The sequence below is a fragment of the Bubalus bubalis genome, chromosome 6, assembly GCF_019923935.1.
Source record: "Bubalus bubalis isolate 160015118507 breed Murrah chromosome 6, NDDB_SH_1, whole genome shotgun sequence".
Lineage (NCBI taxonomy): Eukaryota > Metazoa > Chordata > Mammalia > Artiodactyla > Bovidae > Bubalus > Bubalus bubalis.
Window position 1 is genome coordinate 43,003,628 of NC_059162.1, and position 20,188 is coordinate 43,023,815.

General features: G+C 37.6%; 1 protein-coding gene across 7 annotated transcripts in view; it reads right to left on the reverse strand.

The window, feature by feature from the left end:
- The window catches only part of CDC14A (cell division cycle 14A), a 187,345-nt gene that overhangs the window by 135,001 nt on the left and 32,156 nt on the right, over positions 1-20,188 (reverse strand). For 6 of the 7 annotated variants that reach the window (XM_025288204.3, XM_044944639.2, XM_025288205.3 and 3 more), the window contains one exon: positions 18,456-18,548. The exons of the other annotated variant lie outside the window; for it this stretch is intronic. In XM_025288204.3, the coding sequence (XP_025143989.3) occupies positions 18,456-18,548 (93 nt within the window). The remainder of the gene's footprint in view (positions 1-18,455; positions 18,549-20,188) is intronic. 7 annotated transcript variants of the gene reach the window in all.

Genomic DNA, 20,188 nt, shown 5'->3' on the forward strand with positions numbered 1-20,188 from the left:
TTGCTGAGCTTGTTGTACCTCACTGAACTAGCTCAGCCACTTATTTAAGAAAACTAAGGAAACACTAAGCCAATATTCTCAGCACACAGAAGTCTATACAGACCATTTAAAGGGGAAAAGGAGTAAATACTTGGTCCTAAGAAAAGCTAAGTCCTTGGTCTCACACAAACTGAGTACAAGGCTGTTAGGTTACAACTCATGGATAAACATAACCCTGCATATCAACTATCAGTCATCATCAGAAACCAGTGTCTGCATAAAGCACAAAAATAGACTCTCTCCAGAATATCACCTGAATAATACATACTCTGAAATGAAATGGTTTCATGTTAGAAATGTCTCATGATGACTTTCACGGCTTAATTCTGGGTAGAATATGAGTTTTATTTCATAAAACCGTTCAAATTAAAAAAGAAAAGTTTTTTTAAAGTGAGAAGAGTCTTTAAAGCAAAGACTGAATTTTTGATCAAGCTTAGAAGGCAAGACCTATAACTTCATTTATGATGAAGATGCAGGTAATAGATCCACTGCAATAGATCAAGAACGTGTGTTTAAATCCTCTTAACACCTATGGCCCATTATAGAAAGTCTTTAACTTGCAAATGAATTCTATTCCAAAAGCCTATTTGTAAAAGCTAATATTTAGATTTCTGGAAATAGTTTCCCAAAAATAAAGTCTTATGATTATTAGTCTTATAGCCTAGTCCAAAAACAATATTATATTCCATATTATCACTACAATCATATCTAAAATAAAATATAGTAGAAAACATTATTTCAAAAACTAAAACAAAATAATTCAATTAAATAAGTTTGTTTGCTTTTTAAATTATTTTCCCTCAATGCTAGTACTTGTGGAAAGGTTAGGTTAGAAAAACATGAGGAGATCAACGAATACGTTTATAATGAGTCTAAAGCGAAATCTGAATTATTTTAAATGTTTGACTGGTACTTTATTACATCTAATTCCACTTCAAAATGCATTTTAGCTTTTCTCAATATTTGGCAATATGATTAAGACTAATGTCAAATCTGAGGCAAAGGGAGGCAGGGCAAGTATGAGAGGAAGAAGATTTTCTCAATGCAAACAGAGCAAAATAATTGGAAGAAAAATGAATAAGAAAAGTCAGAAACTGTCTGGGCACATACAAGAGTACAATGGCCAAACTTGCCAGTTATGGAACCCAACCTGGGTGGGAGAGCAGTAAGACAATGACAACTCATGGCTGCCTAAGATTTCCTAGGAGAGCAGAAGGTAGACCAGACAACCCACTGTATTCATTTTAGTAACTAGAGCATGCACCTGAAGGACCAAAAACAAAAAAGTGTTTTTTTCTCCTTTTTGAATATAGTCACCTTATTCTTTTTCAAACTGAAAACTTCTAAGACAGAAGCCACACAGCATGTGAACTAAATCTCAGATCTAGAATCTCATGGTAACTTGTAAGCTACTGCTCTTTTGAATTGACTCAAGAATAGAAAACCAACAATGAATACAAACAAGGAACTGGTTGTTCTTTTCCAGTATTTACAAAGAGTTGTTGCTTAGAGAAAGCAGGAGAAGCAAGAGCTTTGCCCACCAGTCAGGTGTTTGCAGAAAGCATTCTGTGGCAATTTTACTGTGTGTTAGCCCAAACTGCTCAAACAGATGCCACATGACAGACGTATCCTTCGAGAACATAATAGGATTTATCATTCTTAAATGTATAGACATTTTTAAGAAGTAACCACTGTTACTTCTTAACCATGTAAACTAACCATGTTCCCTAAATAGTTTACTAATTTCACAAACAGTAGAACTGAACCAAGTGAAGGAAACTTCAACTTAAATAAAAGTAATTTAAATCCATCCCACAGATCTATTGCATATGTTGTTTAGTCACTAAGTTGTATCCAACTCTTTATGACCCTGCCAGACTCCTCTGTCCATGGGATTTCCCAGGCAAGAATACTGGAGTGGGTTGCCATTTCCTTCTCCAGGGGATCTTCCTGACCCAGAGATTAAACCTGCATTGACAGGCAGATTCTTTACCACTAAGTCACCAGGGAAGTTAGAAACCATTAAATGTATATCAATTGACAAACTAAAAACTGTCAACAAGCACGTCTATGGCTTCAACCTATTAGCATCTTTTACAGATTTAGAAGCTCACTTCAAGAAAATTTACTTACTGACACAGACAGTACAACTCACAACAAAATCTATCCATCTCTTCATTAAAACACATTGTTAGAATCCAACACGGCTTCATGATTAAAAAAAAAGAAACAACACTCAAGAAACTAAGAACACAAGTTCCTCAACCTGATTCATGGGCATCTGTGAAAACCCCACAACTAACATTATACTTAATGGCAGAAAACTAGATGTTTTCCCCCCAAAGATCAGGAATAAGAAAAGGATGTCCATTGTTACAACTTCTACTTGACATTACACTGGAAGTTCCAGTCAGGGTAATTAAGCAAGACGGAAAAAAAAAAAAAAAGGCAGTAAAAAGGAAAACTATCTCTCTTTACAGACGATATTATCTTATATAGAGAGAAAATAATTTTAAAAATCCCCAAAAAACAACTAGAATAATTTCAGCAAGATTATAGGATATAAGACCAATATACAAAAATGCAAGCAATAAACAATCCAAAAAAGAAATTAAGAACACAATTCCATTCATAATAGCATCAAAAAGAATAAACACAAGAATAAATTAAATCAAAGCAGCACAAGGCAACTAGAAGACACTGGAAGAAATTAAAGAAGAGTTATATTTTAGGGATATGAAAAAAGACAGGGAAGGCAGACATGTAAATATACAGATCATCACAGCACTGCAGCATAAGAGAAATATGAAACACAGAGATGACTGTATCAAGGAGAGCTTTGAGTAGAGTTCTGAAAGATGACTTTTTAAAGTCCTTTTAAGTACAAATCAGACCATTTCAACTCTCTAACAGCTCCCCATGTCACGGAGTATAAAATGCAAACTATTCCCCTCACATACAAGCCCTGGCAGGGCCCTCACACCTTATGGTAGGGACCTCACACCTTATCACTGAATCAGCCTCTTCATCCTCTATGCTCCAACCACACGGGCTTTCTCTTGGCTCCTCAGTCATACTCAGGTTCGTGTCTACCCTAAAGCCTTTGTGTCTGCTATTACCTCTGCCTAGAATGTTCTTCCTCTCTATCAGCTTAATTGTCATCACCTCAAAGACAGCTTCCCTGAGCTTCCAACCTGAAGTAGCCAGAAAAACACCAGCAGAGCCATTATCACCAACCTTTCATTTGTTCATCTGTCTCCCCCAGCAGAAAGTAAGCTCTATGACGACAAGGATTTTTATCTCTCTAGTTCATTGCTATATCCTTAGAGCCTAGAAAAGTTATCTGGCACAGCTGCTCAATAATTACTTGCTCAATGACAGAAAGAACAAACAAACCAGACAGGAGAGAGGGAAAGACTATTTCCCATTAAAATGAATAGAGAGTTTTTATCAAACAGTGAAGGCCATTAGAAGCCCTCTATTTCCCTCTTTTGACCACCAGAAAATTCATCTAAAATTTTGAACCTGAGCAAAGCAGAGCCAATTTCTGTTACATGTAACCAAAAAACACTAATTATTACAATATTGCTATTCTATATACTAGTCAATTAAGATAGAAGGAAGGGAGACTTCCCTGGTGGTCCAGTGGTTAAGAACCTGCCTTACAATGGGGACTATGCAGATTCAATCCCTGGCTGGGGAACTAAGATCCCACATGCTACTGGCAACTACCAAGTCATGCCTGCCTTGAACAAGACTGGTTGCAGTGATATAAATAAATAAATAAGAATTTTTTAAAAGATTGAATTAGTTTACCTTAAAAAAAAAAAAGGCGGGGTTAAAGGAAAGAAACAAAGCAACAGGGGAGACGTGATCAGAAACAAAGGAAGAAAAAGAGATGGAAATAGTGGGGGCTGGCAGGGGAGGTGGAAGCGAAGATGAAGATGGAGAGCTCCACAGAGGAATGTGAATGAGTAACAGGCATAAAGGACAGCCAAGAGCAAAGTGTAAGAAAAGAGGTAACTAGTTATTACACACATGGTATTAACTTGGACTATGGGCGTCTACCTAAGGAGGCAGGCTGCTAATGAAGGGAAGCCCTGGAGTGCCAACTACACAGGGGGTCCTCATCCGTCCCTACTCTGTCTCTCGTGGCAAGCTACTTAATTTCCCTAGGTCTCCTAGTACAATGAGGCGAGGAGACCTAGAGAAAAGCATAGAGTTGGGCAGGCAGGGCAAGAGAAGACCTGTCTAAGGTCTGTCTGTTTTTGTCACTTAGGAAAGAATTGCTGAATACAGCTCCACGGGAGCAGTTCTTCAGAGGAGAAATTACTCTCTGGATGGCTAGAGTAGACACCCACCCACCCCCTATCCCCCATCTCATTCTGTAGTCTCTATATTTAACTCAAAGTCTACGTCAACTACTGTTCCTTTAAAAAAAAAAAAGGTAAAATAAAGTTTATCAAGGAAATCCACTTGCTCATATTCTGGGTAAATCCCCAAATTTTAAATTGTAGTAAAATGATCTTAATCGACAACTAAAATCTAGCTTCCTCTTCCACAAATTCAGAAATAAAATACTGTCATCAGTCAAAACACACATATAAAATTTAATCTCTAATTTTTTTAAGCTTTATGTTAATATCATAGCCTAACGTCAGGCTATCCTAAAAGTTATTGTTTTTTAATTCAAGTAAACAAAATAATTTTAGAAACTGTTTTAAAATGTTAAGCACAGTTTGTCACTATTTCCATTATCTCACAGATGTGTTTCCCGAAGAACAATAAAACTTAAAATTTGGCTCCTGGCAAAATATGCAGTTTACTGCCAAAACTACAACTCCCTTACAGACAACTGAGGATTTTCTCCAAAGTTCAGGCATTTCTGAAGGGAACATACTTTACCACATTCAAACTAATAGGATTTAAGGCTTTTCCAACTCCAAGACACACAATAGCCTCCAATGCTATTAGGAGAGTTACTACATAAGCCTAAATTCTTTGTATGGGTGGGTCCATTCCCATAGGTTTTAATAAGCATGGATTTTAAATTGAAAGCACTGCAGCTGAGACCTGGGTTACAGAAGTCAAGGGCAGGACCAGGGGGTAGGAGTGCTGTGATGCAGACCTTGAGCTTGGAGTCCGTCTGCATCAATTCTCACACAGTTAACACAAGACCTCTGGGAATTAGAACTACCTCCAGGGCTGTCTCCTATCTTGTTCATTCCTTATTCCTTAAAACAACAGAGACAAGTAGTGAGGATAGGAATGTGAATAACAGTCATACTTTCACCCAAGGAGCTCTCTAGTAGGAAGAAAAGCAAAGCAAGTAACAGCAAAGAGCTCATTCTAGTGGATTATATTACACATAATTAGTTACAAGACAAGGTGAGAAAAGCTATAATTAAGCTAGGTTCTGGGTCAGACAATAAGAAATGACAAAATAAACATAGGGGTGAAGTGAGGAAACTGGACCAATTATGGGGAAAAAAAATCAGAAAAAGTTTCTGAGAAGGGAATTGTGGGGTTTTGTTTTTTTTATTTGTTCAGTCAACTTACAAATTTCCCAAAGTAGGCCTCACTAATTGACTCACACACCCACTTGTGAAAGAACTGTAAAGTCTGATTCATCCTACAGGAGGTAGCTTCACATGGAAAGGCTTGTCTGTCTGCTCATTAATTTGAAACTATGAACCATAAACATTTCTCCCCTATTAAATAACTCTCTGAGGTACTGCAGCAACTCTAAATATTTCTTTCAGGCTGAAGTCACGCTTTCTTTGCCCGTTATTTACTTTAACCGGAATTTGCTGACTAACTACAACGCTGGTTTTAGGTGCTCATCATAAAAGCTTGGTTTTCCATAATGAAAATTTAAAAGCCCTACAAGCATTTATTATGGAAGGGGCAAGGGGGTAGGCACCAGGAAACAAGGCTGAGGCAGAGCACAGGAGAGGAGAGAACTAAGAAAGATCCAGGGACAGAGTGGCGCTAACACAGGCCTAGTAGCCAGCACGGACACAGTCTAGGTTTATGGCAGCAGCGACCATATGTGGGGCACTAAGCATCTTTGGAATAACTCAGCACACAGCAAGCTCAACAGCAGCTGCAGTTAGCTTCTCTTTTATTTAAAACTTCAGAAAGTACATATGGAGAGGGCTTTTCGTTCACTGCCCATAGTAGGGGAAAGGTCACTATTTTATTCACTATGTCAAATAGAAAAATAAGTCTTGAAATAAAATTTATATAAATTAAAAGCATGCATTCAACTGTACAGTTAAATATGGTTAAAATCGTGTTTTATATTATGTGACTTTTACCACAATAAAAATTTTTTTTAAAAAAGAAGATATATGTGGGAAAACATCATTTGAGGTATATTTAAATAAAGCCAAAATTTTTGAACATCAAAACACAGAAGGAAAAACTAAATCTTATATGCCATTTTAGCTCTCATCTGTCAGTAAGTTTAGGTCTTCCAGTTATTTTGTGAATGTAGGTATATAGTCACAAAAACCAATAATCTGTGTTATTTTTATCTTGTAGAGCTATTATTATTTTTTTAATTGATCATTTAAGCTTTTTGGATGACACTTCTGAGAGTAAAATAAAAAATTAAAGTAGCTAAATTCTAAATTATTTCTTTAATTTCTCTTGCTGATGGTTCATTATTAGTGCATAGAAGTGCAGCAGATTTCAGCATGCTGATTTTATATCTAAGTTTAATAAGTAAACAGCTAAACTTATCAATACATAAACTGACAGATTTGAGACATTTTATTGGTGGATCTGTAATATACTTTCATTCTAAAACTATTTCCTTCAAAGAATTTCTATAACTCTAAAAATAATGTTTATGTACATTAAACAATAAAGCATTCTTTATATAGATTATCTGAACATTTTTAAAAAATAAGTGGGAGAATGTTTCTTGGTTTATATTCATGTATTTCAGTCTGTTTCTTAACTTTATCTTATAATGTGCATCTGATTTCTTGATTTTAAAATATATTTTAATTTTTAAAAGTAAAAGTACCTTCATTCATCTTCAAATCTGCTTGTGTTGTTTAATAAATGTGAAACTGCACATTACAAAAAAAGTATGCTTTCAAAAACCCTTATAAACCTAAGGTTTAAGATTAGACATCATGAGGTCAATGGGGTATTATATGCCATGAGCACAAATTTATAAATTAAATTGGAAAGGCACTCACGTAACAGAGCCAGAGGCAGGCTCATTGCTGGCTCCTCAGGGCCCCCACAGCTGACCCAAGCACAGGCATTTTTCATTCAAGGTTGTCCCCAAAAAATAAATGCACACTTGGACTACCAGGAAGAAGGGGATGTGTAGGAGAGGAGTTTGAGGAAAACAGAGAGATTCAAATGGAAGTATGATATGAAAAGATAAACTGTATTATTTGAGGGCTTAAACCAAACTCAGATTTTTCTAAGGATCAAGTAGTAACTGAATGAAAATCATGTGGGAGCCAGCAGTACATCTTGATATTTAGAGAGGAGCCTCTGAGGAGTTCAGAACACTTTCGATTTCCTTAAGCTGTTCATTTTAATTGAAGGCTAACCCAGACAATCACCTGCACATTCAATGCCAAAATCAGTGCCCTAAAAAACATCCAAATACATTTCAGATCTAAGCCCAGTAAGCAGTAAGCACAGTAATTCAGATCTAAGCACAGATTCTCCAATGGCTGTGAGCAACAAAATCAATGTAATGGATAAAGACTTTTCTTTTTTTCAATAAAATAGGACAGAATATAAAACATCAGTATACCTCACTCATCGTAACGTAAGAATTGTTTCATTAATCTTTTGTTTCAATTATTCATGTGAATGGTGTGTGTGTGTGTGTGTGTGTATGTGAACTAAGCTGCAATGTAAAATATGTTTCTTACTATTGATTATAGTTAAAAAAAAAAAGCTTAAAAAGACCCAGTCCTTAATATCACCCTAAACTATGTCATGTCACTCTTCAGTTCTCCTGTGTTTCTATCACTCCTGACACTTTGAACTACTTGGGGACATCCACAGACATCACTAAAGCAAATGTGAGGAAAACTGACATTTCACCTGATTTGTACACAAACATGTGTTAGCTCCATTAGCCAGTGTGCGGCCTGGAAGAGAAATTGTGTGGCCAGTGTATTTGAAACGCTGCTTTCCAATGGAAAAATTCTACCCTTCCACACTGAATGCTGCTTTGATTCTTTTGCAGAATTGGCCTAAAGAATTCCATGGACTACCGTATAGTCCATAGGGTCGCAGAGTCAGACAAGACTGAGCGGCTTTTGCTTTCGCTTTCACTTAGTTTACAGACAGTATTATTCCAAGATTGGCACTGCTCAGCTTCCTGCTGTGAGGGGATATACCCCCAACTGGGAACTTGGGGGCAGGTTCTAGTCTTTCTCTTTCACTAACTGGATTTGACCTTGGGCAAGACACTTGACCTCTCTGGGCTGAGATTCTCCATCTGAGAAAGCAATACTGGAGCAGATTTTTTTCTTAGTTTCTTACAGAGATACTTCAGTGGTTCTGAAAATTGAGTCTTTTGGGTGTTTTTAGCACCAAGTTACACGATGTAACAGATAATGTCTTCAGGGGCTTTCAGTGCTTCTTTCCTAATTTTCTTTCATAAAAAAATAGTTAAATTTTTTAATGCAACTAATTGGAAATTTTTCCAGTATTCTTTTCTTGAGCTTTTGACTTAGTTCTTACTGAAAAGTATGTTGGAAGTGCAAGGACAACTGTTTAAAAATATCTGACAATGCATAAATAAGGATTTTCCCCTATTGAGAAAAACAGAAATAATGCTGGGGTTAAAAATGAAGGCTATCACCCATAACACTGATTTCAAATGTTTGTATATATTAATAAAGTCCATTTCAATTCTAAAATTTTAGAGACCTATAAAAACATCTTATTTTACTCAGTAACTTTAAAAAATAATGCCTCAAAACACTGTAATTCTTGTTGTTATTTCTGTAATTAGTACTGACTTCATAGTTTATTTTTAAGCACTCGAGCTTTTTAATTGCTCCATATCAAACTTTCAAGAATTGTGGGACATAATTCATTATCCATAAACAAATGGATAAATTATCATTATCCAATGTACATCATTACCCATCTACCCCAATTAACATTATCCAATGTTACTAATGCTTATCAATTAAGTATTCAGTCATTCACGCAAGTGTTCATTGAGCACTTAGGATATGTCAGATACTGTTCTAGACTTTGTGGGGCTATTGTGGGAACAAAACGAAGTTCCCTGTTACATTACAAATATATATCCCCTTAATTCAGTATGTAAATGAAACAAATGGACACAAGCTTTTCAGATAGAAAGTATATGTCTTTTCAAGACTATAGGATTCAAAACTGGGTGAGCAGACATAGTATCAGCCCTGAAATGTATAGTTCTAAATACAGTGTGTGTGTGTGTGTGTGTGTGTTTACAACACAGAGGAAACTTGCTAGAAGGAGAAAAGGAAAAAAAAAAATACTAAAAAGACATACTCAGTTAAACTTGAGACTCAAACCTTCCACAAGTGAAAAGCAAACTGCTGATTTTTCTAGCCCACAGCTTAACTGAAATATGCAAGGAGAATTGAAAAAGATGATACTGCTCTATCCACATGCAGAAGACAAACAGAATTTCCAAGTTCAAAGAGTTTGAAATTGAAAATGCTGTATGATTTTAGGGAGTCTGACCTGCTTAAAGATACCAAAAATACTAGCCTGCAAGGATAAGAGCCTCTCTGGCCCATTTACAGGCACCATCACAATAGCATTCTTGCCTATCAAGCTATAAAAGGAAGGAACTGCAACAGGATATTGCCCTGCCCCAACCATGGGCCACTCCTCCCTTCCTCCACGATTTCTATAAGCAGAAGAAACGCTACCTGGTAGGTTTACCAAGAAGCCACAGAGGGTGACAGAACACTGGTAGCTGACATCCGCTTTATTACTATTTTAAAAGTATGTAAGGAAAACACCTTCTTGTTTTGAACCAACATTTTTCTTGATAATTTTACCTACATTTTATTTTTTTTCTACATTTGAAATAACATTTGTTTAATCTATAGTTTTTTAATGACAATTTAAAGCAGTTCTGAAATTGCAATTTATGGATGAATTATGAGTCAGAGATTAAGGAAATGAACATGCTTGGTCCAGAAAATAAAGACAAAAACAAATTTAGAGTTAGCTGGTCTGGTTTACAGTCTTCCAATGGTTTAAACACACACACATATTAACCATTTTTAAATACCCATTATGCAAAGGTATATGACACTGAAGAGTTCACATGATAACAAATTTAGTTAAAACTGGCTTAAATATGGTAATATACTTCAAGAGCCTAAACTAATGCTGATTTGTTTTTAAATAAAAGACTATTAATCACAGTTGTGGCAATCTAAAGATGAAAACCCAGAAAAAGAAGCATTTATAATGCAGAAAGTTGTTTGTCACATTACAAAAAATTTTGAAAGGAATCTAAAATGTTAAAAATGGTATGTACTCTAAAGGGAATATTATTTGGTCATGTGCTGCTGCTGCTGCTGATGCTGCTAAGCCACTTCAATCGTGTCCGACTCTGTGCGACCCCATAGACGGCAGCCCACGAGGCTCCTCTGTCCCTGGGATTCTCCAGGTAAGAACACTGGAGTGGGTTGCCATTTCCTTCTCCATTTGGTCATGTAGGTAGCAAAAAAGGCAAAACACACGTTGTTGTTTGGTCGCCAAGTTGTGTCTGACTCTGTAACCCCATTAGACCAAGTGAAAAATAGTTCACAAAACTACACTGCAATTATGCCTAAGCTTAGAGAGCTAGACTTAGACTTCCCTGGTGGCTCAGAAGGTAAAGCGTCTGTCTACAATGCTGGAGACCGGTGTTCGATCCCTGAGTCTGGAAGATCCCCTGGAGAAGGAAATGGCAATCCACTCCAGGACTATTGCCTGAAAAATCCCATGGACAGAGGAGCCTGGTAGGCTACAGCCCATGGGGTCACAAAGAGTCGGACACGACTGAGCAACTTCACTTTCACTTTCTTTCTTTAGAGAGCTATAATTGCAAGAGAAGTTTCCTACTTTTCTTCTATAATGTGGTTATGCCAATTTTTAGATTGAATTTATTAAATTGTCCTCTTTACAAAGAGATGTTTAGAATAATTTAATCATTTTCTATCTTCTCCTAACTGCCCCACCACCACCACCAAAAGCATCCTCCCTTCCATGCCATGCTCCCTGTCTGATTCTCCCTTTCCAACTTGGCCCACTGGGACTGGTCATCCTTAATTCCTCTCAAATCTCTCCAGGTTTGACAGTCTGCCCACACCCAAACCAGAAGAAAGGGAGCTATTCACCTTAGTATCAACTCCTAGAACAAGGTCTCATGTATGACAAGGGCTGGAAAAACACTCTTTGGATGAATTTTTATTCAAATTTGACACTTACTACACATTTTTCCCAACTTACTTATTGCTCATCTGTTGCCCTATTTTAAAGCTAGGCATTCCTTCTTTTTGTCTTTAATTATTTTTTATTTCCCAGAGTTCACTACAATGCTGAGTAGAGCTCATCTGAGCTAAATAAATATTTACTGAACTAACAAATACCTGAACACAGATCTCAAAAGTGAGAAATTCATCTGGTTTGGGCAAATTCTTCCTTTAGAATACAAACAACTTTCTGGAGAGTTTTTATCATAAACAGGTAATGAATTTTGTCAAAAGCTTTCTCTGCATCTATTGAGATGATCATATGGTTTTTATCTTTCAATCTGTTAATATGGTGTATCAAATTGATTTGCATATACTGAATAATCCTTGTATCCCTGGGATAAAGCCCACTTGATCATGATGTATGACCTTTTTAATGTGTTATTGGATTCTGTTTGCTAAAATTTTGTTGAGAATTTTTGCATCTACATTCATCAATGATATTGGCCTGTAATTTTCTTTTTTTGTGGCATCTTTGTCTGGTTTTGTTATCAGGGTGATGGTAGCCTTGTAAAATGACTTTGGGAGTTTTCCTTCCTCTGCAATTTTCTGGAAGAGTTTGAGCAGGACAGCTGTTAGCTCTTCTCTAAACTTTTGGTAGAATTCGCCTGTGAAGCCACCTGACTCGGGGATTTTGTTTGCTGGAAGATTTTTTTATTTCAGTTTCAACCTCAGTGCTTGTGAATGGTCTGTTTACCAGTTTTGAAAGGTTATACTTCATCCTAGGAGGCAAAAAAAGAACTCATCGGCACAACTTCACACCTTCCAGTGAATTATTCTAAGTAATCATCAGAGTAACAACCATATGAGTGTCACTGAGTTAAGGAAGGATCAAGTATGAAATGGATGGAAAGGAAGGAAGACAAAAAGAGGAGAGCGGCCTTGGCTCTTCAGGGGAAGTAAGACAACAGCTTAGAAAACAATCTGGAAAGCAACACAGCTTTCCCGCCTAGAGCACCAGCTGTTCCTAAGTGCTTACAATGCCGCAAGGCCAGGCACTGCCCTGACCCCTTCATGAGCATGACCTCCTCAGTCCTCACCACAACTATGTTGGGCGGGATGTTATTATCTCTGTTTTAAAGATGGAAAAAGCAGGAGTTTGGATGAGTTAAAGAGCTTGGTCAAGACATACAAATAACAAGTGAATTCAAGGCCAAGCTGTGGCTCCACTGAAGTCTTTGCTCTCAGCCTCTACACCAGAGGCAGAAGGGCTTCTTTGCAATTAGTAGTAGACTTAGAGGTATAATATAACTGCTAAGGCCTTAAGTATAGTCTACAGAGCGAACAGCAGACACAGACATGGTTAGAAAGTCTACAAACCTTAGCTTTGTCATCCCTGATTCAGACATGACATCTGGGTCAGGCCAGTCCCAGTTAATCCATAATTAGACCCCTTACTGAACAATCTGAAACCTCCACAAATGTGTTAAGGAACATATAATGTGGTTACCATCTTTGTTTAAGTATCCTCCACATATCTGAAAAAATTCTTAATTCTTTAACCCTGAATTATTTTCCAGTCCTTCAATCATCATGGCCTCTGCAAATTCCCCTTGACCTGTTTAGCACAGTTCTGTGAACTGAAAGCAATACAGAAATCGGTGAGGATCTGGTCTGTAAGCATGTGGCAGGAAACTAATGAATTCATGGTTATAAATTTTCAAAAGCCATCTTTAAATTGTTAGTCACTCAGTCAGGTCTGACTCTTTGCAACCCCATGCACTTTAGCCCACCAGGCTCCTCTGTCCATGGAATTCTCCAGGCAAGAATATTGGAGTGGGTAGCCATTCCCTTTTCCAGGCAAACTTCCCAACCCAGGGATCGAACCCTGGTCTCCTGCATTGCAGGCATATTCTTTATTGTCTGAGCCATCAGGGAAGCCCTCTATGAACTGAAAACAGTATAAAAATCAGTGAGGAGTTGGTTTTCAAGCATGTAGCAAGAACCTAATTAACTCATGCTTATAATTTTTCAAAAGCCATCTTCTTTAAACTCATCTGAGAGGATTCTGGATGCTATAATGATCTAAGCTTCTTAACTCTGAAACTGTACTGCATATTTTACTGGAAGGGAAAACCTCTTTTCCAAAGAGTTGATCTGTTCTTAAAATTTGAACCCTGCATCTTAGGGACCACAATGGCTCAGCTTAAGGGGTAAAGAGATGCTTCATGAGTGGGGACTTCCCTGAAATGGATGTCTGTCACTTGGGAAGTGTCACTGTGATCTCCAGTAGCCACATCATTCTAACAACTCTGGCTTTCAGATCACCCACAGAGAAGGGTTTGTGGATTTCCTACTGAATGTGATGTTCTGTATTTTATCTCCTTTTTGATACTCATGACAATTCTAGGAGATAGAACATAGAAAGGTTCCCCCTCACTTATAGATAAGGAAAGAGAAACACACAAAAAAGAAAGCTTCTGTGACATTCTTAAAGTCGATTTAACAGAGAAACCACAGGAAGCCCTGACTCTACAGGTACATAATGTTTGCACAAATTGTCCCACTCAAAAGCAAGGTATGATAATTGTACAACAATATGAATGTACCTAACACCACTGAACTAACTATACACTTAAAAATGCTTAAGACTCATCAAAAAAAAAGATTTTTGGTAACTATATATGGCAACAGATGTTAACTGGATTTGTTGTGGTGATCATACTGTAATGTATACAAATATTGAATCATTTTATTGTACCTCTGAAACTGACATAATGTTATGTCAGTTATAACTCATTAAAAAATAATTTAAAAAGAAACAAAGAAAAAATGATTAAGATAGTAAATTGCATGATATGTGTATTTCACCATAATAAAAATAAATGAAAAAAAGTTTATCAAAAGAGAAAAAAGAGAAGTAAAGTAGTGATGTGACTTTGTATACAGACACTTCCCTTGGTCCATAACCTTTACTTTGATCCTGCATTTTTAAACGCCATGGTTGGCTCAGTCATTACTGCAAGTATTTCTAGTAATGAGGAAGATACAACTTTAAGCTATATCCAATTAATTCCATTTGATCGTTTTCAGTTTCTCTCTGAAGTGACCCAAAGGAAGTTATCTTCCTTCTTTCTTTCATATTTTATCATTTCATTATTCATTCATTCAGTAGGTATTTATGGAGCACCTGCCACCAACTAGGCACAGTTCTAAACTGATGCTCAGTGTTCAAGTACTGAAACAGTTTCATACCAGTGGCAAATAACCCAGCGCAGCCCCCTCCCATCCCCCATTGCTAGCCACCTTGTCTCTTCCCTGGGACACCCTCCACCCTGGACTTCCCCATGATTCAGCACAGCAGGAAGGCTCCATTGTGGCCAGCTTCCAGTTCAACTAGTGAATGCCTGGGCCTAACTCTTGATTAAATATTTTATCATTTCCTAGACACAGCAATGAACAAAACTGACAAGGTCCCTACTTTATAGTCTAGGAAAGAGATAATAAACAAGTAAGTACACAAACAGATCTGAGAGTTTCAAGTAGTAGAGTGCAGTAAAAATAAATGAAACATCAAGGGCCAGAGGATACTGGAGGTGGGGGAAGCAAGGTAAAACTCGAGAGAAAGTCTCTCTGAGGAGGTGATATAAGATCAGAAGGAAGAAGGAATGTATATGTCTGAGGTAAAAACATTCCAGAGAGAGAGAACAGAAATACCAAGCCTTGTGGTGGGAATAAGCTTGTGATGTCATGGTTAAAAGGTATCTAGAGTAAGGAGATCACAGAGGTAGAAAGGGCTAGATGAGGGAAGATCTTAATGGCATTGGGTAAAGAGGCTGAATTTCATGCCAAGAACAGTGAGCAAACATTAGACAGATTTGAAAGAGGGTAATGATCAAATTTATAGTTTTAGAACATTACTCTGATGATTGTGTGGCAACCGAATTAAAGGAAAGCGAGGGTGTGAAAAGGAGACAACATATGAAGCTGTGGTGGTCACCAGGTGAACAGTGACAGCGGCTTGGACTGGTGACAGCAACAGAGATGAAAAGAAGCATTCTGACTCAGTACATGTATTACAGTTAGAAATTACTGATGAGTATAATGTGGAGGAGACAAGAATCAAAATGATTACTATCCTTTGATTCAGTAAGTTGCTGATGGTAGCTCATTTACTTAAAAAGTCAATGAGTAGGAGAATAAATAGATTTGTGGAGAGGAGGAGTAAGACTGTCCACCAAGATTAGAGAGGCAGATGTAGGGAACAGACTTGTGGACATAGGGGGAAGGAGAGGGTGGGACGAACCGAGAGAAACACTGACACATACATACCGTCAAGTGTGAAACAGATATCGAATGGGAAGTACCTGTATAGCACAGGGCGCTCAGCCTGGCACTCTGTGACAGCCTAGAGGGGTGAGGGGTGGGGTGGGAGAGAGGCTCAAGACAGAGGGGCTATATGTACACTTCCAGATGATTCATGTTGCTGTGCAACAGAAACCAACACAACAATGTAAACCAATTATCCCCCAATTAAAAATAAATTTTTAAAAATTGTACCACAATAAATGTGAGAGATCATTTAGATATATGATATGGGGCTACCCAACCAGCAGTTAGATGTTTGATTTTGATAATAATCCTGTGAGACAGACTAGAAAACCCTGGTACTAACCAAATTTTACTAATGAGAAAACTAAGGTTCAGAGAAAAAGTCTTGTCTTAGTACAAAATATTTTTAGTAGTCAATGCCCCTTGATAGAAGAATGATAACCACATTTCAAAAAGGGTGACACCTTTACTGCTGGGGACTCTGAAAAAAAAACACAGGTACATGGTTCATGCCATTTGACTACACAGCTGCTCCAAAATCAAAGTCTTTTATGTCCAAGAAGATTCCCCTGGGAGATTATGACTTATCCCAATAGCAATAATGTAATATATGTGAAACTTAGCTGAGATGTATAATGCCACTACTGTCTTTTTAAGATATCTTAAAAATTAAGAATCAACAATTAAACACACACATACAATACAAAGTAAAGCATAAAATTCTCTTTCAGGAAAGATTGCAACTCCTGGTTTTCATTTTTATTAAGTGTTGTGTCCAAAAGCCTCCTGGGGAACACATTTCTAAAATTAGAAAAGAAAATCAATTGGGAAATGACTAATACAAGAATAATTACCCTACTTCTCAGGACTGTAACAGCCTGTAAGACAAGCTCAAGCTGCCCTCAGCACTTCCCCAGACTTCTTTCTTCTCATTTGATTGCTTTATAGTGGTGGAAACTTCTGCATTAGAAGATATATTTTACCCCCAAGCTCAACACATCTGTTAGAATTAAACTTCCAATCAAAATCCCTAAGGTACCATGCTGAACTTAAGGATGTCACTAAAAACAGGAAGGACAGGCACAAGAAAGAAAAAAGTGAAAGAAGTGGGGAGAGAGGGGAAGAGGAGGAAGGAGAGGCGGGAGCAGCAGACGCCTCTTCCTGACAATTACTTGTGATAAAGGCCTCAAGAAATAACACGCTCAAAGGTAGGACAAAACCCCTCAGCAAGACATGATGTTTACATGGCCTGAATCCAGAGGTTATTACAGACTCTCCATATTCTAAATACACAGTGTCAATTATCAGTTTCAAATAAATAGCAGTCATCAAAGGTAAAGTGAAAAATAAGCATGCCAGTTTAATTCAGCTTACCAGCACTTCACTGAACCTTCATGCCAACGGCCAGCTTTTCATGCATGCTCTCCAAATAAAAGCAAGAGCCTGGCTGGCGCTACAAATAATCCTAGTATCCTCAGAACTGGGAGGAAACTTAGAGCTCATTATATCCAACCCTCTTATTTAACAGATAAGGAAACTAAGTAAAGCTAGGAAAGATAAAGTGGTTTACCCATCATCCCAGAGCCACTTCAGGATGAAAAGCGGTGTTTCTGATTCTTAGTCATGATTCCAAGCACTAGAGCATGCTGTCTACGGAGCAAGAAAGAAAGGTACCACCAGGGATGGCCCAAGGCTTTCTGGTAGCCACATCCTGATGAGAAATGGTGGGCAGAGCTGGATACCTCCGTTTGGAAACAAGGCCCCAGGTCGCAGGCTGGCTGTCAGCCTGCCACTGTTCTCAGCCCACACCGTGCAACGGCTGACAGTCTCTGCAACAGCACAGCTGGGCTTTCCCCCCAGAGCTTTTGGTTTGATGTGGCAGAGTTTGATGTCTGGTAGCTGGTGCCTCCTTCCGTCAAGGTCTTCAGAAGGAGGCCCTTAAAAGGTCACATAGTAGTGAGCTTCCAGGCTTTAGAGACACAGACTCTCCCGAAGGATGAGAAGGAAAAAGGACACCTCTCTCCCCTCCCTGCCCAATCCTAGTATGTATAGAAAATTTTAGAAGTGTCCACACCAAAATTGTGTAGCACATTCATGTGGAACTCACATTTACATTTCAGAGGACAAAATTTCTAATCAAGATTAATTTTGAAAAGCCATGTCTAGTTATTAGGGAAGCTGTAATATATGCAGGATTTATATTCAGCTTGCTTACCGTAAACACTTGTATAGATGGATAAAGGGACTGACAATAATAATAATCCTCCCCCATGCAATCAAAGATTTCCTTATTCCTAAGAGGAAACCCTTAACAGTCTTTAATCATCTTCTACTATATATTTTTTCCTGTAAATATCCTTTCTTTTTATAAAACACCTATACAACTGTGGAATACAAGCTATATGTTGTAGTCCCAAGATTCTCTCATGAGCTACTGGAAAAGAAGACCCAAGAGTAAATGGTTCATCAATATCGGTCCACGCTTTCCATTCCAGATCAATTTGCAAGTTGCTAATAATCTTCATCATCTCCCAAATCCACTGAAAAAGCGTCCTGGATTTTATTTGACAGTGTTAATATTCCAGTGGCCTGATTATAGAAAAGAATCACGAAAAAAGTACTTACGGCATAAGCACCTATCAAAAATGCAGCATTTGCTCTTTTCCGTTGGTCAAAACAGGTGTAGTGCACTATTCTCTTTCTCGATAAACTGTATGACTAGAAAGAGGGAATAAAAGAGTTAGTGTGACCACAGAAACAATGTACAAAAAACATCATCTCTTAAAGTACAGAGACATGTCATAATCAGTGACATTTAACAATTTTTTAATTTCTGGGGCATCGGTGTATAAGTATTACAGGATGGAAGGTTACCAGCTCAGACATTTTATAGCTCAATCACCATATAAGAACTGACACTATATCAAATATGTTTCTCTCCAAGAAAGGAGACTTATACAGTAGGAAATAATTAAATTATTGTGATCTTTATTAGCCAGAATCATTTTTGAAGATTTATACTTGATCTTGCATGTAAAATTTATTCATCATTTTTCATTCCCTAGCATACCATATTCACTCCCAGAAAAGTTATCTTTACTTTTTACATTATGCCATTTGTTTTTAAATGTGCCAACCAATCTATTTTCCTCTCTAAAAAAATTTTAAATGCCTATATTAACTAGAGTATCAATCTATTTTCCTCTCTAAAAAAATTTTAAATGCCTATATTAACTAGAGTATCAATATTAATATTTTCTTTTTCTAACATTCTATAAAAATCCCCATTTAATTATCTGAAAATAAATGATTAATGGAAAAAGATGAACCATCAAAAGGATTATGCCAGCAAACATCTTAACACAATAGCCATACATTAAATTTATGGATTCAAACGAACAGTTATTAAGCACCCGCTGCTCTTTGCCAGCCAATATGCTGCATGCTCAAACAAATCCAAAATAAGCAACACAGTATTTTGTATACATGCTAAACATGAAAAGAAGGCAAAAATTAAAAGATCCATTAAAATAAAATAAAATTATTAATAAACTCAAACATAAAACAAGGAAAACATGATACAGCTTGATTTCCTCATATTTCAAAACAGTTATTTGGTTTTCTTCATATTTCAAAACAGACAAATGATTCTCAGAATATAGACACATAAATGCATTTCAACATTTATCTATAAATTCATTGCTACTGCCAAAGCAGCTTTTTATACTTTACACACTGACTACAACCCACAGAATATCTGCTTTGAGAGCCCCTTTAAAAATGTAGATAATGAGGCTTCTGAGTCATCAGGGAAGCCCCTGGTGGCTCAGAAGGTAAAGCATCTGCCTGCAATGCAGAAGAGGAGAAGGCAATGGCACCCCACTCCAGTACTTTTGCCTAGAAAATCCCATGGACGGAGGAGCCTGGTAGGCTGCAGTCCATGGGGTCGCTATAGTCGGACATGACTGAGAGACTTCACTTTCACTTTTCACTTTCATGCATTGGAGAAGGAAACGGCAACCCACTCCAGTGTTCTTGCCTGGAGAATCCCAGGGACGGGAAGTCTGGTGTGCTGCCGTCTATGGGGTCGCACAGAGTCGGACACGACTGAAGCAACGCAGCAGCAGCAGCAATGCAGAAGACCTGGGTTCAATCCCTAGGCTGGGAAGATCCCCTAGAGAAGGAAATGGCAACCCACTCCAGTACTCTTGCCTGGAAAATCCCATGGACAGAGGAGCCTGGTAGGCTACAGTCCATGGGGTCACAAAGAGTCGGACATGATTGAGTGACTTCACTTTCTTTCTTCTTAAAAACGTAAGAACTCAACTATATACCTTTCTTTACCCTGCTATTTTCTA